The sequence below is a fragment of the Lagopus muta genome, chromosome 7 (assembly GCF_023343835.1).
Source record: "Lagopus muta isolate bLagMut1 chromosome 7, bLagMut1 primary, whole genome shotgun sequence".
Lineage (NCBI taxonomy): Eukaryota > Metazoa > Chordata > Aves > Galliformes > Phasianidae > Lagopus > Lagopus muta.
The window spans coordinates 17,989,304-18,010,505 of NC_064439.1; the positions used below are offsets into that span (position 1 = coordinate 17,989,304).

At 36.9% G+C, this 21,202-nt stretch overlaps 1 protein-coding gene across 3 annotated transcripts in view; it reads right to left on the reverse strand.

Moving 5' to 3' along the window:
- MLLT10 (MLLT10 histone lysine methyltransferase DOT1L cofactor) overlaps positions 1-21,202 on the reverse strand; it is a 118,889-nt gene that overhangs the window by 66,180 nt on the left and 31,507 nt on the right. For all 3 annotated transcript variants that reach the window (XM_048950414.1, XM_048950413.1, XM_048950412.1), the window contains exons 5-8: positions 16,609-16,718; positions 11,437-11,540; positions 8,900-8,993; positions 6,828-6,923 (exon numbers count right to left, since the gene is read on the reverse strand). In XM_048950414.1, coding sequence (XP_048806371.1) covers positions 6,828-6,923; positions 8,900-8,993; positions 11,437-11,540; positions 16,609-16,718 — 404 coding nt within the window. The remainder of the gene's footprint in view (positions 1-6,827; positions 6,924-8,899; positions 8,994-11,436; positions 11,541-16,608; positions 16,719-21,202) is intronic.

The window sequence follows — 21,202 nt, forward strand, 5'->3', positions numbered from 1 at the left end:
CATAACATGTTTCTTTAGAAACATTGGTAAGAAGAGATTGGCAAAGGAAAGTGCACCCACTCTGATAAACAAGAAGGGGGAACAGGCTTCAACAGATGTGGAAAAAGCTGAGGTAACTGAATTTTTTGCCTTGGTCTTCACTGCCAGTCCAGCTTCCCAGGTCCCTGACTGTGTAGGCAGGGGTCAGGGAAGTGAAATCCCTCCCACTATAAGAGCAGAGCATGTCTGAGGCTGCCTCATAAGACTTACTGTGAACAAGACTATGGAGCCAGACAAATGCACCCCCAGGGTCCTAAAGGCTGATGTGGGTGCCAAGCCACTCCCCACTATATTTGAAAGTCATGGCTTTCAGGCAAAGCCCCCAGTTAGTGGAAAAAGGGAAACACTGCTCCCATTTTTAAGAAAGGGATAAAGAAATTTAAGAGCAGGGGTGCTACAAGCTTGTGAACATCACATTTTTGCCTAGAAAATTATGAAGCAGATCCTTCTGGAAGATATTTACAGCACATGCAGGATGAGGAAATGACCTGAGACGTTAGCAATGGTTTCACCAAGGGCAGATCGTGACTGACCAGTGTGGGGTCTTCTAAAATGGAGCGACAGCATCAGTGGACAAAGGAAGGGCAACTGATGTCATCTACCTGGATTTAGGCAATGCCTTTGACATGGCCCCGCACCACACTCATTTCTAAATTGGAGAAATACAGATTTGAAGGCGGCACTCATCGGTGCATTAGGAACTGGCTACATGGTCACAGCCAGAGAGTTGTGATCAACAGCTCTGTGTTCAGAAAGAGGCCAGCCACAAGTGAAGTCACCCAGAGGTCTGTCCTGGGACCAGTGCTCTTCAGCACCTTTCTCAATGACATGGCTTTGGATGCCTCATCCCTGCAGGCTGTCATGGCCAGGTTGGATAAAGCTCTGAGCAGCCCAATCTACTGGTTGGCAACCCTGTCAACAACAAAGGGTTGGAATCGAATGTTGTTTGAGGTCCCTTCCAATCTAAGCTACCTATTATTCTATTTATTGTCTATGTTCACCTTCATTTATTCCTATAAAAAACTGCAAGCATCTAAAACACATGTTGCATACTATGAAATCCTACTCTGTCTGCAAGGTATCTTTAAAGACATCCATCAAATACACGCCAAAAAATATGCAAATACAATGGCAAATAAAAGGGATAAATAACATTTTACTGGTTCTGTAAGCTTAACACTGCAGTTCACCTTTAATTGCAAAACTTGGTGCCTGGTGAACAGCATGCAGATACAATTTTTATTTTTATTTTTTTAAATAAAGTACCAAGAATATCTTCTAGGAACAGTTGCAAGTCAAACAAGTCAAAGAGTGACAAGTCAAACAAAGCCAACATGAACTACTAATAATCATAGTGTAAACTAGGATCCAAAACAAATAAGAAGAGTATCTTAAAGCACCATTTACTTCTACATCTTTCACAGCTATTGTTACAGAATACAAATACAGGTAGATAAGCTGCTCATATGGAAACAAAATCAAGCAGTAAACTTAATGACCTATTTTTAATATTTAGACAACATTTTGTTTTCAAATTACTAACAAGATCCACTGCATAATTTTCTCAAATAAGAACTGTTTAAGTCACCACAAATTTCAGTAGATTCTCTGCTATGATTGTTCAAAAGTTACCCTCCTCTATCTTATAATGTGGCAAAGTACCAACGCTGAGGAGTCAAGCAAAGGATACTACAACACACTGAGATTGAAGAAAAAAAAAACAACACATGACAGTCCAATTAATGCAGTTACTTCAAAGTGTTAGAAAACTATTGATGGAACTAAAATAAATAATGTCATAATAATGAATAAAATATGAAGATTTAATAATATAAGAAGTATATAATGGTTATTTTTAACTGAAAGTATTTCAGTTGATCCCTGCAGGGTAGGGAGGCAATCTGGAAAAGCAAAGTGATCTTTCTTTCTCAAAAAAGTCTTTTGATGAGTGTGGAAAGAACTTACTACAAAAGCCAAAGTGAAATAGTTTCACAAAGGAATATAAAAGAGCAGCTAAGGCTCCTCCATGGTCTTCTCTCAAGTCCCTCTCTACACCATTAAACCTTGACAGACACGGATTGTTTTTCTTTAAAGAGAAAAAATATAAAGTTCACTGTAAAGAGAATTTCTAAATTTTGCTAGCCATGGAATTTTTCTTGTATAGTTTACAGAGGCTATTATCACATTGCAGCAAAGAATTTTGTATTTCTCTGTCCTGGCCCACATATATCAAAGCGCTTCTGATACCAACTTATAGTTGTTTCAGTTGCTAAAAATAATAAACACAGAATTGCCAGTAAGCTTGCTGAATTCCACAAGTGGTACAAAACTTTTCCATGACACAAAGGTTGATCTCAGACATTCAAAATTCCTGCTTTAGCTCTTTCCAAAGATAAAGCTACTAGCAACACCAGCAGAATAAGGTGTTCTTCCACAGCCTCCTGTTCCCCAAGTATTTTCCCCAAAAACCTTGAGGTAAACACTTGGGAAGTGAAAAAAGAGGAATTAGAGCAGAACGTCAAGCAAGATACTACCAATCCCACTTAACAGGTACACAGACTCATCTCTAATCATTTCTAAAAAACACCTCCCCATAACAACTAAGCATTTTTAGTGCCATAGTAATTAGAGAGTAACTAAGCTATTTATTCTGTAGTTTCAAATTGCTCATTACAATTCAATTATACCTAAGCTTTTTAGTTGTTTTTTACTGTTACATCTTTACACATTAATTTTGTAAGCACAGTGCCCAAATGAGACTAATATTTATTCTAAAGGAAAACAAATCTTTTCAACTTTTCAACAGTTCATTTGCAAAATTGACAGCTATCCATACCAATATTTTCAGACCAACCTCTTCTTACTGCAAAACAATACTTTTTAGTATTGACAGAATGGTCAGAATCACAGAAGTGCTTGAGTTCAAAGGGATCTTTAAAGATCACTTAGCCCAGCTTCCCTGCAATGAACAGGGTGCCCCATTCAGCCTGACCTTGGGTATCTCCATGGACAGGGCATACACCACCTCTCTGGGCCAGTGCCTCACTACCCTTATTGTAAAAAACTTCTTCCTTACATCCAATCTAAATCTCTCCTCTTGTAGTTACAAACCATCCCCCCCTGTCCTATCACAGCAGACCCTGCTAACAGTCTGTTCCCTTCTTTCTCACAGCCCCCTGTAGGTACTGAAAGGTTACTCTCAGGTCTTCCCAGAGCCTTCTCTTCCCCAGGCAGAACAGCCCCAGCTCCCTCAGCCTGTCCTCACAGGGCAGGTGTTCCATCCCTGGGATCATTTTTGTGGCCCTCCTCTGGACGCACTCCACATCCCTCCTGTACTGAAGACTGCACATCTGGACACAGTACTAAAGGTGAAGTCTCACAGTGCAGAGTAGAGGGGCAGGATCACCTCCCTTGACCTGCTGATCATGCTTCTTTTACTGCAGCCCAGGACACAGTTGGTTTTCTGGGCTGCAGGGACACACTACTAGTTGAAACTTGATGATCATTGTGGCCCTTTTCAACCCAGGCCATTCTATGACTTCAGTACCTGCAAGTACTTTTCAGTCAGGCTTTGCTCCATCTGTTCATCCCCCAGTTTGTACTGATAGTGAGGACTGCACTCAGGTACAAGACCTTGCATTTGGGTTTGCTGAACCTCTGAGGTTCACCTGTGCCCACTGCTTAGCCTGTCTAGATCTCTCTGAATGGCATCTCATCCCTCATACATGTCAATCATACCAAACAACTCAGTGTCATCTGCAAACTAGATGAGGATGTACTCAGTTCCACTGATGAAGATATTAAACAGCACTGGTCCCAGTAGTGACTCCTGAGGGATAGTTTTTCAGGTCTGATCAAAATAACTACATCCAGTTTTCAGCTCACAGTTTCTGTCTTTTTGAATGGAAGGATGCCCAAAGTTCAGATTATCCAGATCTCCAAAGTACAAAGATGAAAGACAGAATAAAAACACACTCCCTAAAACTCTTTATTTATATAGAAATAAAAATACAAGTATTTACTCTGAGAATAATCAAGATTCCAAATGGATTTGCAGAGGACAAAATAAGAAAAATCACTCTAAATAAATTACCCTTCTCCTCCAAGATGTAGTATATAACATATACAGTACAATAAAATAAGTAAAATAAATAATAATCACAGCCTGAATCCATGATTGAGCACCTGGTGAAGAGACATAACCAGCCCTAGGAGCACAGGTGGAAGCAATTCACGTTTGTGACTAGAAGGGTTGGACCGTGGGTCCACCCTTCCCTAACCTCATTTAAGGGCTGGCAGCTGCAACAGAATTACCTTCTTGGGAGTGTTTGGTGAGCCCTGATCCTCAGAAAGGGGTAAGTGATTCCTATTTTATTGCTAGATTGTAAGCTCTGCCTTTCTCAAGTGATCAAAAATTTGTTTAAAGCAGCTGTATCTACTACTGCTTATCTTTACAGCTTTCATACCAAACTTGTTCCATTGGCCAATGTTTTGCAAAGCATGGATATTTATTAAGTATGTCAGACAAAACTCCAGAACAAAAGCCTGTAGTCATGAAAACTTAAGTGATTTACAAATTCTGAAATCTGCAACTCTTTTCTACCAAGCAATGACTTATATTATCAATTAATTTAATTTTAAACAGCATCTTATGATACAACACACAAAGCAAATTAAACTTGATTGTGTAAAAATGCTATAACGTGCTCTGACAACATCTTAACATTAATCCAGAGGTAGCTTCATTACACAGTGTTGCTTTACCTAGTGTTACAGGTCATGCAGCTTTCTGGAGAACTGTGTTTCAGTTCATGAAAAGTAGAAAAACTTAATCCTATTCATTGCAAACTTATCACAGCGGCAGAAAAAGGTCAGGAATTGCAATGGCAAAATACAACATTAACAATATCAAGAACTCAAACTATTTCACAGATATTATAGCCTGAAATATCTCCAATCAAAGTCACTTTTCTTGCTCTGGTTCAGACACATGAAACAACTCAAAGTTTCTTCAAACTTAACTTCAAGGTTTTGTCAATTTGAGTAAAAATCCACACATGTACTTTTTAAAAGCACGACCTGCAATACAGTAACAGTGGAAGATTAAGCAAACTAAAGAGAAAGTAAAGCTAGTAGACTAGCAGTCTTAACCTTAAATTCTGGAGAAGAGGAGGCTCAGGGGAGACCTCACTGCACTTTACAACTTCCTGAAGGGAGGTTGTGATGAAAAAGGGTCTGGCCTCTTCTCCCAGGCAAATAGTAGGACCCGAGGAAATGGCCAGAAGTCGTACCAGAGGAGGTTTAGGTTGAACACTAGAGAAACTTCTTCTCTCAGAGGGTGGTCAGGCACTGGAATGGCTGCCCAGGGAGGTGGTGGAGTTGCCATCCCTGGCAGTGTTCAAGAGGTCCCTGGATGAGGAGCTATGATAGATGGTTTAGTAGCTTGTGGTACTGGGAATGGGAGGGTGGTTGGACTGGATGATCTTGCAGGTCGTTTCCAACCCTGCGATTCTATGATTCTATGAACCTGGAAGTAATTCTGTGGTGTCATTCAAAATTGTTTCCTTCCATGCTCATATTGGTAAGAAAAAAATGCCAAGAATCCATACTTTCATTATTTTCAGTCAAATTGTGATTCAGAGGTACTACTACATCACAGTGCGCGTACTCCTTCAGCGCCAGATGAAAACAGGACTATTCACCACTACTATTAACCAGACATAAAGACATCTTTTTAAAGGGCAGTCCTGGAATAATGAAAATCAACACCATCCACAGTGGAAATAAGCTTGAAAACAAATCCAATGTTAAGGAGACTAGTGCCCTGAAGACAGATATTTGTTATTAAATGCCACTATACATTTAGCTCCTCCAGGTAATACACCTGGTTCAGTACACATTTTGTTTTTCACAATTTGTATGCTTTTGAGAAATACAAAATTCAGTCCACCCATACTCACAGAAAAGTCTATTAAGTTAGTAGTATACAATGAATGCAGGTGAGCAGTTCTGCATGTATTCTCAGGAAGGAGACTTGAAAAAAGATTCAAAGATAATTTGTATTGCTGTGTCACTGTTTGTTCTTTTTTGTGTTGTATTTAGATGAATTTCCCACAGACAAGTATTAATTCACAGCACTAGAAATGTAAAATAATCACCATAAATTTAAAATTCATTTTTAAAAATATATGAAGTTAAATTGTTATGACAATTCACCAATGACAAAATTATCACTTGGTTTGCTACCTTCGTACTTCACTGGAAGAATTCCAGGTGAATTACAAAGTATTTTGCCACTACGGTAGATCTGATCACCAGTACCATTAAAACGTGTCAACAACAGATGTAAGATCCCTGATAGGGGGAAAAAAAAACATGCAACAGACAAACATGATGAACTAGATGTTGAGTACTCAGACATTTGCTGAATAATTTACTCCCTTTATTATTTCCCTCCTGGTCACAACAACTATACAAAAAAGAAAAATCTCTAATAGAAGAACTAAGGCAAATGAAGCTGCACAAAAACAGCCTTCCCAAGAGACATGTTTCAGGGTGTATCCCAAAACTAGCCATAAGGAAGCAGGAAACGGAAAGCACGCATACAAGCACACCAAAGATGTTTTTTGACTGGACCCTAGAACCTCTAGCTCATCACCTGTGTTATCCAGTGCTTCAGGAACAAGATTTCCTTCATGCTTTTCAGCAAAAGTTAAGGTAAATGTTTATCAGAAAGTTCTACTATTAAGCAGATGTGCCACATAATTAGCAACGACAAATCCACTTACTTTTTTCTCCTTCTCATGATGTTTATCCTGAGAGTGAGAGGAAGAATCACTTAAACTTTGATCATATGACCTATTAGATCCCCGTTTGCTCTTTTTCTAAAAAGAGAAAACATATTTATGGATATACAAAAGGAATCATCTGAATAAACAAAAAAATAGAAAGCACTTCACTGATAAAATGCCTTAGTACTTGAAGAAAAAACTTCAGTTTCTGAAAGCTTGACAAATAACTAATACTAGTAAAATTAACAAGACTACTGAATATACATCCAGAAAATGTCTATCCATTCACTGACTTTCATACCTCTCAAGCAAAATGTTTTAGCAGAGAAAAATACATTATCTTCTAAAGATTAAAAGATGATAGACACATTTTTTTCAAGTTTTCATAACATAAAACAGAGAAGATGCTGCTCAAATGAAGAAGTTGCATCACTAACGCTGTTACACGCCTAAAATGCAATGTGAGGCAATTGCTTTATGGCTTCACCATTTATTGGTCAAGTGACCTCTCTATGACATTTTCTTTAAAATTGTGGGTTTTTTTCTAAATAGGATACATGTTGCTACAATCATGTCATAAGCAGTACATAATGGAAATCCATGAAAAAAATTATGTTCAAGAGCCTATTCTGAAGCCACATATATTTATGCTACCCAGTGCCCAAAAAGTGTTTCTCACTGTATTATAACTGAGGTAGCTCATAACAGAGTTATATAAACAGCTTCAAGTCAGTGCTTTTCCAACTGACATCTCTGGTAATTACACAACATCCATCATTTTCAGTAATAGACAACTAATACCTGTATTTATCAGGCAACAGCTCTAAAGAAACATTAGAACACTAGCATGATCTTCCCAGTTTTTACTGTTCTTACCACTTGCAATGGCAAGCTATCATGTCAAATGTGATGCTGTGTCTTTACTATTACCTTGTTTTAAGTAGTTGTACGTATTCTCTAACACAGATGCACTGGCATGTTAAAATCAAATGTATAGAAATATAGAGCTTGCCTTCACTAAGTAATGCCTGCCTAACTTCTGTTCTTTTCATATACTTAGCTCAAGATTTACGTTTTTAAAAAATAGATTGATTCAAGTTTAGAAGACCCTGACTTATCTTCATTATGAAATTCATCAATATTCACAGTTAATCTCCCTGAGCTTATATTCTAAAAACCTAAAAGGGTTCATTGGCCCTATTTTTACTTCATTGCAACATAAGTCTCCAAAATATTCAGCTTTTCTGCAGAGAACAAGTAACCTACAAGTTTCACCATATTTACAGCAACATATGAATTTCAGTCCAAATGTTTTAATTTTCATATGTCAATGTTTGTAAATAATGTTTTTAAAATATCACTAACTGTTTAAGTCAGCTTGCCCAGAGAGGTGGCAGAAGCCCTGTCCTTGGAGACACTGAAGTTCAGACCAGCCAGGGCTCTGAGCACCTGATCTAGATGTAGGTGCCCTTGTTCACTGCAGGGAGTTGGACTAGATGGCCTTTAAGGGTCCCTTCCAACTCAAATGATTCTAATTCTTTAAGTCCACACATGTACACAGATATGGAACTGCCAAACAGATGTTAAAGCTTGAGAAGCCTGACACAAAAAGGTGCTGAAATAACTGAGAAGTTTCAAAGTTTTTGTTTTTTTAAAAAACACCAAACCCCAAGCTGTGTTCTTGAGATTGTGTTGAAGGGAACTAATGAGTAGAATATCCACTGGCTATACAGTGAAGATGGAGCAGAAGGAAAAACAGCAAAACAGAACGACAGATGGAGAAAGAAATGGAAGCCTTCTTTACAGGTCAATATACAGAATAACAAAGAAAAAGTATTTTCAACTACTAATTGCAAAAAATACAAATAAAAACTAGATGCATATATTATTTCTGCCAGAGGGAAAAAATACACATTTAGAAAATAAACAACATTTTTATCTAGAATCAAATGCTATGAGAAAAGTCTACCTTCTGAGCCACATGAAAATATAATTCTTAGTGTTAATAGCAATTCAGAGTGAAAAAATAAGTTAGTACCATTAATGTACAGAATTTAACCATTACTTACCAGCTTACTAAAATGGTATTTACAGTAGCCACAATATTGGACATTATCTGCACCATTGCCTTCTTCTTCACAAAGAAGTCCTGCAAACTGTGCACTAGAAACAAACCAAACAATATTCATGACAAGCAAATACCAACATGCACCAAAATAACACAGTTGATAACATGTGGATGCTTGTATTTGTATTTAATTAGAGGAGATTTCCACGCAAGCGACTTCTAACAGCATGCCAGTACCTAATCCACCTCTGGCAACTCTGGAAAAACCTGTTGGTTACCTACAGCTGATGACTTTCTCCTAGATCTACAAACCATTCAAACAAACGTATAGCTTGAAAAATTTGAGTTATTTTTATAAATAAAGACAGCAGTGATGATTATTAACTCAAACTGAAGTCAAAATTATGTACAGAAAGAATAGGTTGGTTTTTGTTTTTAAACAAAACTATAGTGTGGACCCAAAGAAGAAATTCTTCTGAAGTTGCATATATCCTTCCCTGCTCTGCCAAGAAAATTACTTTTTTTTTTTTTTTTAAATAGAACTTCAATGACATAATAAATCTAATATATTTCATGGGTTTAAAAGACTGTGGCAGGTTAATTTCTTTTAAAAGAAGAAAATGACTTACAGTGTCACTTTGTCTGGGCTAATATTACCTTATTCAACTACATTTTTCAAATCAAATTTGCTTTTCACCATTAGTAATGTTGATTTATTTTCTGTATCAAAACCAACTTAGATATTGAAAAACCAAGTATTCGGTTTCATTTTCCTCATCATTTTCATTAGCATAATAATGCAATGTTACAGACAAAGTGATGCAAGGAAATATGTAAATGAAAGAACAACATACAGGGCAGCTTATTTTCACTGTTTTTAAAAATCACTTTCCCCTCATTTATATATAATCACATTCTTGTGCAATCCAGAAATACTGTCTACTAAATACATGCACACCTACAGCAGACGCCAGCTATAAGCGAAGATCTGTCATTCTAAGCTTGTCATACAAAAACAGATGGACTCCAGCTCTTTCTTCTTCAGACATTAGTTTTGTTAACACAGAATTGACACAGCTTGATCTGGATCTCTGTTTCCTGCAGTTTTCACATTTTCCTTCCATTTCATAAATATTACAGAAGCCTCTCAATATCCTCAATACAGTATCAATAGCTCCCTGGTTAGAGATCATTTTTTGGTACATATCTGTTCACAATGAAACAGAAATCCTAAGAAATGGCAAGATAACAAAAGGTATGTATTTGTAAGTTGAATGTGATTCCCAAGTTCTTTTTACACTTGCTGATAACAAGACTTTGGAAGAAAGAGACAACAGATGAAAAGGACTCTTCTTTCAAACAATTGGATGCATACATTTTTTCCATGTCCACAAGCAATTTTTCAAGGAGGTATGCAAGTTTTTAGGAGCAAAGTCTGTTCTCACCATATAACCAAACTTGACATTGATTACATCCAATGAAAAATCAGATGGTTATGAAGAAGTAAGACTTCAACATCCCTCCAGATAACTAAGTACTGAAGGAGCAAAACAAAAAAAACAACAACAAAAACCACACAGAGAGGCCCCCACCTCTGCAAGTGAGAATGTGCAGAGTTGCAAAAAAATCAGTACTTAATCTGAACAAGACATTCAAAGTAACACCTGGTTACACTGAAGAAAATATTTTTAAGTAGGTGTGCAAATACTTTTTCTTAGACTGAGCTTCTGCACAGAAATGATGGAGCACAATGGGGCACTCATAAAACTGATGAGTACATCTACAGCCAACGTACCTCAATAATCTGTGTAAATCTGCTATTACAAAAAAGCTTCAGCTGAATTTGAAAGAGTAAATATCCCCCAGAAGTTCTGGGGTGGAAATCCCTTTGCCTCATCTTACTTGCTGACATTTGTTGTCATCTAATACAGTCTCTTTTAGAAACCCATAAAGTGAGACAAGCATCTACTGAATGCTTGCCAACCACAATAGCTTAAAGTGGAATAAATCAGGCAGACATTGCTGTTTTTTCTCCAGCAGCTACAGATGAAACCTAAATAAATAGTTCAGGATAGACGTGTACCACGTACATAATGCTAGAGAGGTGAACTACTCCAAATGTTTGAAAACCAGAAGTAGTCACTTTACTGCTGTATGTTTCAACACTTTTTCCTACTGATTTATCAAAAGATAACATCAAATCACCAGGTCAACAATTCACATTCCTTCCCATGCCTGTATCCTATAAAACATCTAAAAAAAGAGGATAGGAGAAGAAACACTAAACCTTACGCACATAAGCACAGAGCACTTAACACAACACAAAGGAGAATTATCAGACTACTTCTGCAGTTCCCAGCAATGTATATGATACCACTGCCATACAATCAGTAAACTCTAATAAAATTATTTCTACACAAACCACTTCACTGTATTTCTTCATCCCAAAATATTCTAATCAAATTTATTCATTTTATATTATAGAGTTGACTCTCTGGAAAATTCTTTCAGATATGTGGAATAATAAAATATACCTACCATGTTACATGAAAAGCTTGTCGACATCCGTGTTTATTACATGTCATGCATGCACCTGTGGCTGCTTTACTTTCTCTGCCTTGTTCATCACAGATATAGCATGTCTATCAAAGAGAAAAATACTTAATATGATGAAAAGCAAACAAATAAGCTATGTGTCACAAGAAATTAAGGTGAGAACTGTTGGATTGTGCATCTAACCTTATGTAATAACTCCTTTATAAAGAAGTCTAATTATACTTGTTTGCAAAAGAAGATTATCTGGTAGATACTTTGGATCTGTATAACATTTGATCAGTGCTAAACGAGTACAAATACTAATTTATTTAAATTCTATACTGCTACTCAATCAGCCAAAATGGTTAAACAACCAAAGGCTAATAGCATTAGGCTTTAGGATTTTCCTGGCTTTCAAGTTTGCATTTATGTCTTTTTAAGCTGCAATCATTCTGACAGTCATTTAACAGTACTTGTAGCTACGACATTCAGAAACATCAAACCAGACTGAGTGCCTACCAGTAGTGGGTACCATAAGGTATATGTGCATATATCTACACAAACTACCAAAAGAAAAGCTGTAAGCTTAAAATTTTACTTGCACATTTGGTGTAAACAATTTTCAGAAGTCTCACAGCATGCTTCAATATACACACAACATTCAGTTACCTTCAATTAAATACTGAGTTTAACAGAGTTCTGCTTTAGTTTCAGTTTCATAAGCATCTTAGAAAGTAATCAAGAAAGAACTCTCTGGAAACAAAGTTCAAATTAATACACCAAACCTATTTCAAGCTTAAAAACATGCTAAAATGAGAAGTTTCTATTACCTGAAAATCTTTTCACAGAATTTCTCACATAAATTTGCCTTACTGGGATACAACGGCATTTTTATTGACAAAACATTCTCAATAAAATGTGGGGGAGAAAAAAAATCAAGACAAAAAGAATGCAGTATCTATCACATTGTTTCATATGTAGCTGATGAACAGGGATACTTGTATGGAAGCGCACTATTACACTAGACATCACTACAAACTCTCACTAGCATTTCAGTGAGAAGCATTAGTCAAAAGTACATCTTCTTCCACCACTCCTCTAATAACCAAAATGTCATCTAGAAAAATCACATCACATTTGTATCAGCAGTTGCAAACTACAGCCCACATAAAATTTAACTGTTTATCAGTTCATTCTTAATGAATCCAGCACCAGTACAATCAAGTTACTCCTCTTAAATATGACAGAATCTTACTGAAGGGACAAATATCAGTGGTACACTGCTATCCATAGGTATTCCATTGTAGGACCTTAGATGTAACTGATTTGTCCCACCTGCAGTGCAACCTTCTCCAGAAAGGCAAGGAAAGAGAGTAGGATAGTAAATAAATAAAAAGAACATAAACTGATGTCTACTACCCAGTGTTTAAGAAAAATGTCCCAAAACATCATTGAAATTGAGAATGAAAAAGGAAATAAGGCAAAACTGATGTTCTTTACAAAAGGAGTGAAAATGAGTGAAGTTCTGAAATCAGAACTGCCTTGAACAGTTACCCATCTTCAACACTTAAGTCAGCCAACTAAAGCATTTTTGTAATTGTGCAAGACTCTGAGGTAGGTGACTTATTTGGCATGGTTTTCTCTAGGCTTCTGAGGAGGACTAACAGCAGTAGCTAACACAGCCCAACACCATACCCTATCTCCTAACACTTGAAGGCTGGGGAAGGCGGACATGAATTTTCACCCTGCTCCCGCTGTGCCAGGTACCACACACAACGCATTGGGTCATTTGCCAGGGTCAGAGACTGGCCACTTTTTAGCTTTCCATACCATGATCCGACATGTGAAGATCTTATTAACAAACTCGGTCATAACCTTCAACTGCATCTGAATAACTATTTCTAAGTCTCAACGTAAGGTAGCTCTGTAAACAGAGTTCAATAGATTCTATACAGCTCAAGCTCCAGTTACCATTCTGTTTTGACAGTTTTGCCTAAAAAGTTTTCCTCACCAAAGTTCAGAAGCGGTGTAAGTGCTCCATTTAGTAAGGATGTAGGTCCTGTTCTTTGGCAGTGTATGCTGCATTCAGGACCCCTTAAACTGATTTACAGTAAAATGATTGAAAAAAAATAAGACTGACTGGATACATTACAAACAAGTTTAAACACAACACTGCGGGCTGCCTACCCAACACAAATATCTAGAAACATTTTGCAAAGCTGCCTTGAGTTGTCTGTCAGTAATTTCCCTTCGAAGATTCAAAACTGTAAACCTTCTCTGCAAAAAAAGCCAGAAGGGAAGACAAAGCGAGGAATGTCTTGCAAAAAGAAAAAAAAAAAAAAAAAGTAATGTGAGAAGCAGTTTATTCTACTTGCAAAAGCTACCTAAGAGAATTGCCTATTTACAGAATTGAACTTAGAATTTGTACACAAGTTTCTTATTGTTGCAGCAAATAATGAAATAAAATTTTAATAGCTGCCTTTACTGCTAGGTGGATCAAGAAACTCCAAACGCACTTATTGTTTAAATCAACTCTGAAGAGGCTCTTAAAAGCAATAATTATATTCAATTACCACAGGCTTCAAATGTACCTGAGAAATTTATCTAAGAAAGACAGATAAATCTCTCATAAAACAAGTAAGAGATTATACATGCACAAGCAGCCAAGAAATAACAAACATCTATTCAATAGGAAAGTGATTTCTAGTCCATTCCCTTTTTGGATGCAACTATGTAAGAAGAGCTTTTGTATTAACTCACTCATCAGTTCACTCAGTGAGTTTACACTGTAACATGATGGCTTTTATCCAAGCAGCAGGTAAGCTCCACAGAATGAGTGGCCATAAGCTCATGCTCTGGCATCATCTTTGTTCCTTCTTGTACCCAAGATTACAGTTTTGCATAATATTATGTATTTCACAACATAAAATAAGGAAACAATTACATAAAAGAATCCCATGTAAATCAAGTAGTATCTCCTGGCAAAATTCCAAGGAGGTTTTTCTTTCTTTTAGAGACTTTAGTATGAATTCTCATGACAATTTTTGTTGAACTACATTTTATCCCAATTCCATACGGAAGACCACTTCCAGACATACACAGCTGCATACACAAAAATTAGTCAGGACTTAACAAGAAATCCAATCTTTCTAGACATCATTCTTTTCCAACCAAAGTTGACAAGCAGAATCAAACTGACTGGAACTGTGACCCCAAATTTGCAATTTTTGATAAGTTATTACATTTTCTAATGTATTATACTGGCCTGTATTAAAGTAGTTTTAGACTGACAGCTAACTTGGAAAACCGTCCCCAACCTGAACACCAACAAAGAAGCAGAAAATTAAAAATTTGACAACAGGAACTCTACACTGTCTGTACGCCACTGATATTCAATGAAATGTTTTAAGTACATTAAGGAAGAACCATTACAAATTAAAAACAAAAAAAAAACAAAAAAACAAAAAAACACTGTGACTACTGATGGGGGAAAAGGAGCAAACAGAAATTCTATTGGCCCAAAGTTGAGCAGGGAAAAAATTGCTGCTTCGTGTCCAAGCACAAAACATCTATTGGTTCTGCACTTACTCTCACTAATTTCTTGCCAAGCAGAAGGAAGTTCACAGTCAAAAGTTGATACAGATACTCAGGTAGTACAAATGAGAAAACATTAGAAAGACCTACAGCTTGACTCTTTTCATACACTGGTAAGTAGGAAGGGAAAAACGTGTGGAACAGCAATATTAGTGAATGAGACAGATAAGGAAAAGACCAACATATTGAACAGGAAAAAAGACTAGAAAGACAGGAAAAAGAATAGAGTATAATGTGGATTTTTCTGTGAGAGGAAAAAAAAATAAAAGCAGAGACATAAACTGGGAAAAAAAAAAAAAAAAGACAGGTTACAGAAACAACATGACATGGACTGGTTTCCCTGTAGGAAATGACATGTTCTGTTTTTTTTTTTTTTTTTAAATATATTGAAGTGTATTCTTCTTTTGCTCCTATGTCCACCAACCATCATGGAATAACGTAAGAGAAAGAAACTAGAATTAAAAGGAACTGCACAAAAAAGTGTTAATAAGACTACTCATAAATTGAGTTCACTGCCTACAAAAGGGAAAACACAAAAATACAAAGGAGGGAGTAGTTAGATATCATGGGGAAAAGGCAGTGCAAGTGGAAGACCAAGTAGAAAAAAATAAGCTATTAGTATAAAATATTAACAATTTTTTTAAATAGTCTTGCCACACTTCAAAAAAGATTCCATCTCACTGACACTTATTTTGGAGCAGCTATTCTATTTCTTCTATAGGCAATTAATCCTGCTAAAGGAAGCATTGTTTACAAAAGCAAAAGTCTGCAAGATTTAGCCTTAATATATTGGTACTGCTGTTCTTGTTTATGAAGTTCTTATTAATAATTAAAACAGTAGGACTAAGTGGTAATTAATATTAACATTTCAAATAAGGTGTAATAATATTCTTACATATGGGACATATTTCACATTACTTTCAAAATAAACAATTATTCAAAGATATATAAAGCAGTATTTTTAATTAACAAAACAGTCCCCACTCTGTATAAGAATAATCAGACACTGCAGATAACTTTGCAGTTCAACTGAATAACACAGCTTTCTTAATTCTTGTATGGGAACTGCTGAGTCACGGCCTGAACCTCTGATTGATCACCTGAGGTGAGCCATGAGTCAGCCAGAGGAGCACAGGTGAAGGCAATTCTCCTGTGCTGCCGGAAGGGTGGAGCCAGGCTCCACCCCTCCTGGACCTATTTAAGAGCTGGCTACCAGAGGGGAAGGATCTCTTCTGGAGATCCTTCTCTTTTGGTATCTTCTAGTGAGCTCAACCCAAGGGTAAGCTCTTCTACTTATTCTCTTTTGTGATCCTTGTTTGCTTTGCCTTACTCTTTGATTATATTGCAATTATAACATCTTGATATCTATTGATTATACACAATTGTATTGTGATTATAACATCTTGGTTATACAATTCTTGAACTCATCATTGATACATGGAAGAAAACACACAACATTACAGTAGCTATTGATACATTTCACGTAAACTGCATTTAAAGAACTGTAGTTTTAGCTTATTTAAAGCTCACAAGTTTGCAAATATACACATTGCATACAGATAAAAAGACTCATAATTATACCTTATTGTAACGATCATGAGGAACGGACTGCAACACAATAGGTTCCATTGTAGCGACATTCGCAAACTGCACCTCGGGAATGTACAGAGCACAAACCACATGAGCCCAACCTACAAAAAGTTACAATTGTATTTAATTTTAACGTTTTCTAGAAGCTCAAAGGACATTTCAATTACTCTACGAAGAACCTCTTAGAACACTCTTCTCCATTAACTATTTTAACAGTTTCAAACATTGCAGACCTAAATGGCTTAAATCAGGTTCACATTTCATTTTATATTACCCAAAGTTAAGATGAGCTGTAAAATATTTTAAGTTTATTGTGTGGAGAATTCCTAAAAATAATACTTCATGAACTGCAGACAGTAATGATTCATACAAACACAAATGGAAAAGTAGTTTCTTTCTTTAAATTACTTGGATTACCACAGAAGACACTTAAAAATTATGCAAATTCCCACAAAAGAAAAATAGGGTCTGAAGAAACTATTCATGCAAGCCTTACTTTCGTGTAAGACTTTCTGCGTACACTTTTTATTCAAACAAAACCATTCTGAATTGACTAGACTCATCTATTCTCTCCAAAGCAAGAAATCCCACATCATGCGCACACACACACATAAATATATATACAAAAAAAAAAAAAAACAAAAACCCACATACCTATGATTTTTTTTTTTTAATTTTCCTAGTTTTGAAGATTTAGACAACTTACTTATTCTAACTAGATCAACTCCTACATCCAGTCCTGTTCTAAGCCACTGACCTGGGGCTCAGTTACTTACCTCATTGTACTTTAGCAACACTTCAAGAAATAAAAGTTCCTAAAATAGCATTAGGAATGGTGGGGAAAGGGGGGTGGAAGGAAGAAAACTCCTCAGAAAGAAAACTACTGATTTCAGGCTTTCCTTCCATGCCAAGATTCTGAGAGTTACAAGCTTGTTCCAGTAGAGACCACTTTGCCACAAGTGTAAGAAAACTGTCCATATTCTATGCTTGGCTAAATTCAGCAAAATTTAACCCAATATCAGAAGCAACTGTGCTGCTTCATCATCATATTCATAAATTCTTAACACAAGGAACAAGTATTCGACTAGTAGAAGAGTAGAGAAACTGAAGTACAAACTGCCATTTTCAGCCACTTTTTAAAAAATTTTCTACTATCACTAACTAACTAACAGAGAAAAAAGAACACAAAACATCTATGAACACCTCAGGTTGTATGTTCTGTTTGATATATCTTCAGAGAATTAGTGTTCATAAGGATTTTCTTAAGACTTGCACACTGCCCTGAGCCACAGCCATCTTACTAGAGACAGATAAGGAAACGTTAACATGGTGTTAAAGGTGGATATTTCTCTTTAAATCTCCTCCCCTGAAAAAGTATTAATCTAATAACCCACTAAACCCACAGAAAAGTGACAGACAGTGTCTACATAGCAAAACAAATGACATACATCAGCACTGACAAACTTCTTGGAAAAGAGATTAAAAACTGCTCAAGGAACTAAGGACCAGGGACCTTCTCCACCTGTTTCCAGTATCTTCTTCAGATCCTAAACAATCTGACCTTTGCAAAAAATGACAACTTGCCCAATAAGAAATTAAATCACAGGGAAGGTTGCAGCATTTTTATCCCCATCTACAAGCCACAAATGCCTAAGCCTGCATGACGTCCCACTGGGACTCAAAGAGTCCATGCACCAAGCTACTTAAGTGTTACTTTGTCCAAGGTTTCACTGGTTAAGAAAGACTGAAGTATCAGAAAGCTCATCTGGAAGAACCAAAACCAGCACACTCAGGAGTTCCTTCCCATGAAAGCATGGGGAAGAAATTCTTCCCTCACGAGTGTTGCTGAGGACTGGTTTCCTGAAGAGGCTGTGCAATCTCCATCACTGGAGAACTTCGCAAGGTCTGTAGACCCCTCCACAAAATTTATCAGTTAAGGGTGGCCAGAGTGTTCAGTTTCACCACAGAAAGACAAACCAGTAGTGGAAAACAGAATAGGAAGTAAACAAGATTCACCTTTTTCCTGAACACCAAAAGATTACTCAAGACTATTCCAAAGCATGAAACCAAGGACACCCGAAGGGAGCAAGTGTGACAGCTCGCTATCTCAATGATGGAAGAATGAGCTACTATTACTAGCATACAAGTAGCCTTTATTTCCAACCTTCTGGAACCAAGAGGCTTTTGACTGCATAACAAAGTGAGAAAATGCCTCCCCCATCCTCCTAGGGAGGAAAGTGAATGGCCAGGGCTTTGCTTCCTGCTCTACCTCCTCCTTATGCCTTTCAGATTTTTAAACTCTAGCACAGAATGCAGAAACAAAAAAATTCAGTATCATCTTCCCCAAGAAAACATCTCAAGAGTGCAGTCATAAGGCTACATACTCATGTGCTTATTATCACGTGGTTTATTTCAGTTCATATTAGCCCAGGCTTAAAAGGCAAAATGAAGCAACACACAAACACACAAGACTATTTAGCCAGACAGAGTAGGCCACTTTCATTGGAGAGCTCAGACTCTCCTAGTCGACAGGAGGACAGAACCCAAATATTCCCCTTCCTTGTCAAGTACTTACACCATTCTGCTGCCTGGCCCAGAGAAGCTGCTACTCCCTTCCCCTTTACATAACTCAGAGACTCTCTTGCCATCTTCAAAGCTGAGTAGTTTTGTGTATTATTTCTTACTAGATGACAGAGACACTTTTTTGCAAGAATAATTAAACATTCCAAACAGACACCCACCCAAATGCGTGCATGTATACAACTTGCTGAAGAAGCAAGCATTTTTATTCTGGATTTATAATATTTAAGGCCACATTAAAGTCACATTCTTCAATTAGCTCCATACATAAGTCATAAACTTCATATAACTTATTACAATATTTCTGGGCAACTATACATCTTCCACTCCAAAAAAAGACATAATTAAATTAAATTGAGGTTTCCCAATGCTTAAGTGTGAATACACACATCTCAAGAGTAAAACAAAAACAAAGCTTTCTGATGACAGCCAACTTAAAATATATGCTCAATATACTTCAATTGCACTTTCTAGTTTTACTTACTCATTACTTTCAGTAACTTTAGGAAATTCTAACAGAAATATTTATGCATCCACTTTATTTTATAAGGTAACTCAAGTGTAGCTATAACACTTTTCCACATTTAAAAACAAGCCCAAGATCTACTTCAGTAACAATAATGACAAAAACAGTAATTTCAAACAGCAAGAATTGAAAATTAATGCCAAAAAGCCTTCAAAATTAAAATATATCTTATGAAAGCTTTTTACTTGAGCCCCACTGCCACCATTTTTTCTTTAAGTATCTGTCAGAAAAGAACACTGAGATTTGCCAATTTTAGGTTTTGTCCTGGCATGTCAAATGCTTAATTACAAGTCAGAATCCATCCTCATTTTACAAATCTTTTGCTGAGATTCTGATCTCAGATGCCTAACTAATTTTCACCTCAGTGAAAACTTTCTAACATTGCATATTCAAAATATTTAAGTATGTAATATTCATTAACATTCAGTGTAACAGATCTCGAGTTCCAGAGCCTTAACTAAAAGTCTGTCATCCCAACAACAGCAAACAGGTAACTATTTCATCACTAGTTAATAAAAGCTGTTGCCAACACATAATTGTATAGTAACAACCAAATTCTCTTACAGTAATAATCCACTCTACCACTCAAATACAGAGAAGGCAGAGTGCTAACAATTGCAGAACAGGCTCTGGACAATCGATGCCAAAGGAGCACAGCAGAGCAGTAGTAGGCAGAACCATGAAGTCACAGAGAAGTCCAGCTGCAATGGCAGCCCGGGCCCAAAACAGAGCTCTGTGATGTCATCACCATCTCCTAACTCCAATCTGACCTCTGAATAAGATTTGCTTATGCATTCTGTGAAAGTTCCTAAAGAGTCCATTGTATTTCACTAAGGAATTTTATGCCATCTGTAACTTTAACTCACTCCTAACCAAAGTGAACACCATTTTTTAGCACAGAAAAAGCTTTCTTTGTTTGAAACACTATTTTTCTTATTAGAGTCACTCTGGGTTGTAGCTTACGGACACACCTCAATCCATTTCAACTGTGAGCTGTCACGGGAAGATAAAGTCCCACCTCCCTCTCCCTGAAGTACAGCTTGCCATATACTGGGGCAGATAAAACTGTATTCATTTCATTACTAACCCTGGGGCAAGACAGCAATTTACCCTGTGGTCACATCAGCAAGCTGATGAAAGGCATGCTAAGGTTTTATGTTTACCATAAACAAAAGCACAGGTGAAAAAACAAGCCAGCACAGGAAAAGCACAGCCCTCTCCTTTCTGCAGAGGTCTGGGAACTGCACCCCAGGTTCTGCTGCCAGCACATCTGCTGGCTGATCCCAAAACTCTATCCCAAAGCCCCATCCCACCCTGAAAGGTAAAGCCAGAGAAGATGTGCATAAGACCAGAATTGTTACTATATGCTACGGGGAAAGATTAAGTACTATTTTGAACCCTTAGTCCAAATGCCTCATTAAAGCATTCCATATACCTATATTCCTTTCCCACAAACGTAACAAAACTTGCAAAAAAGAT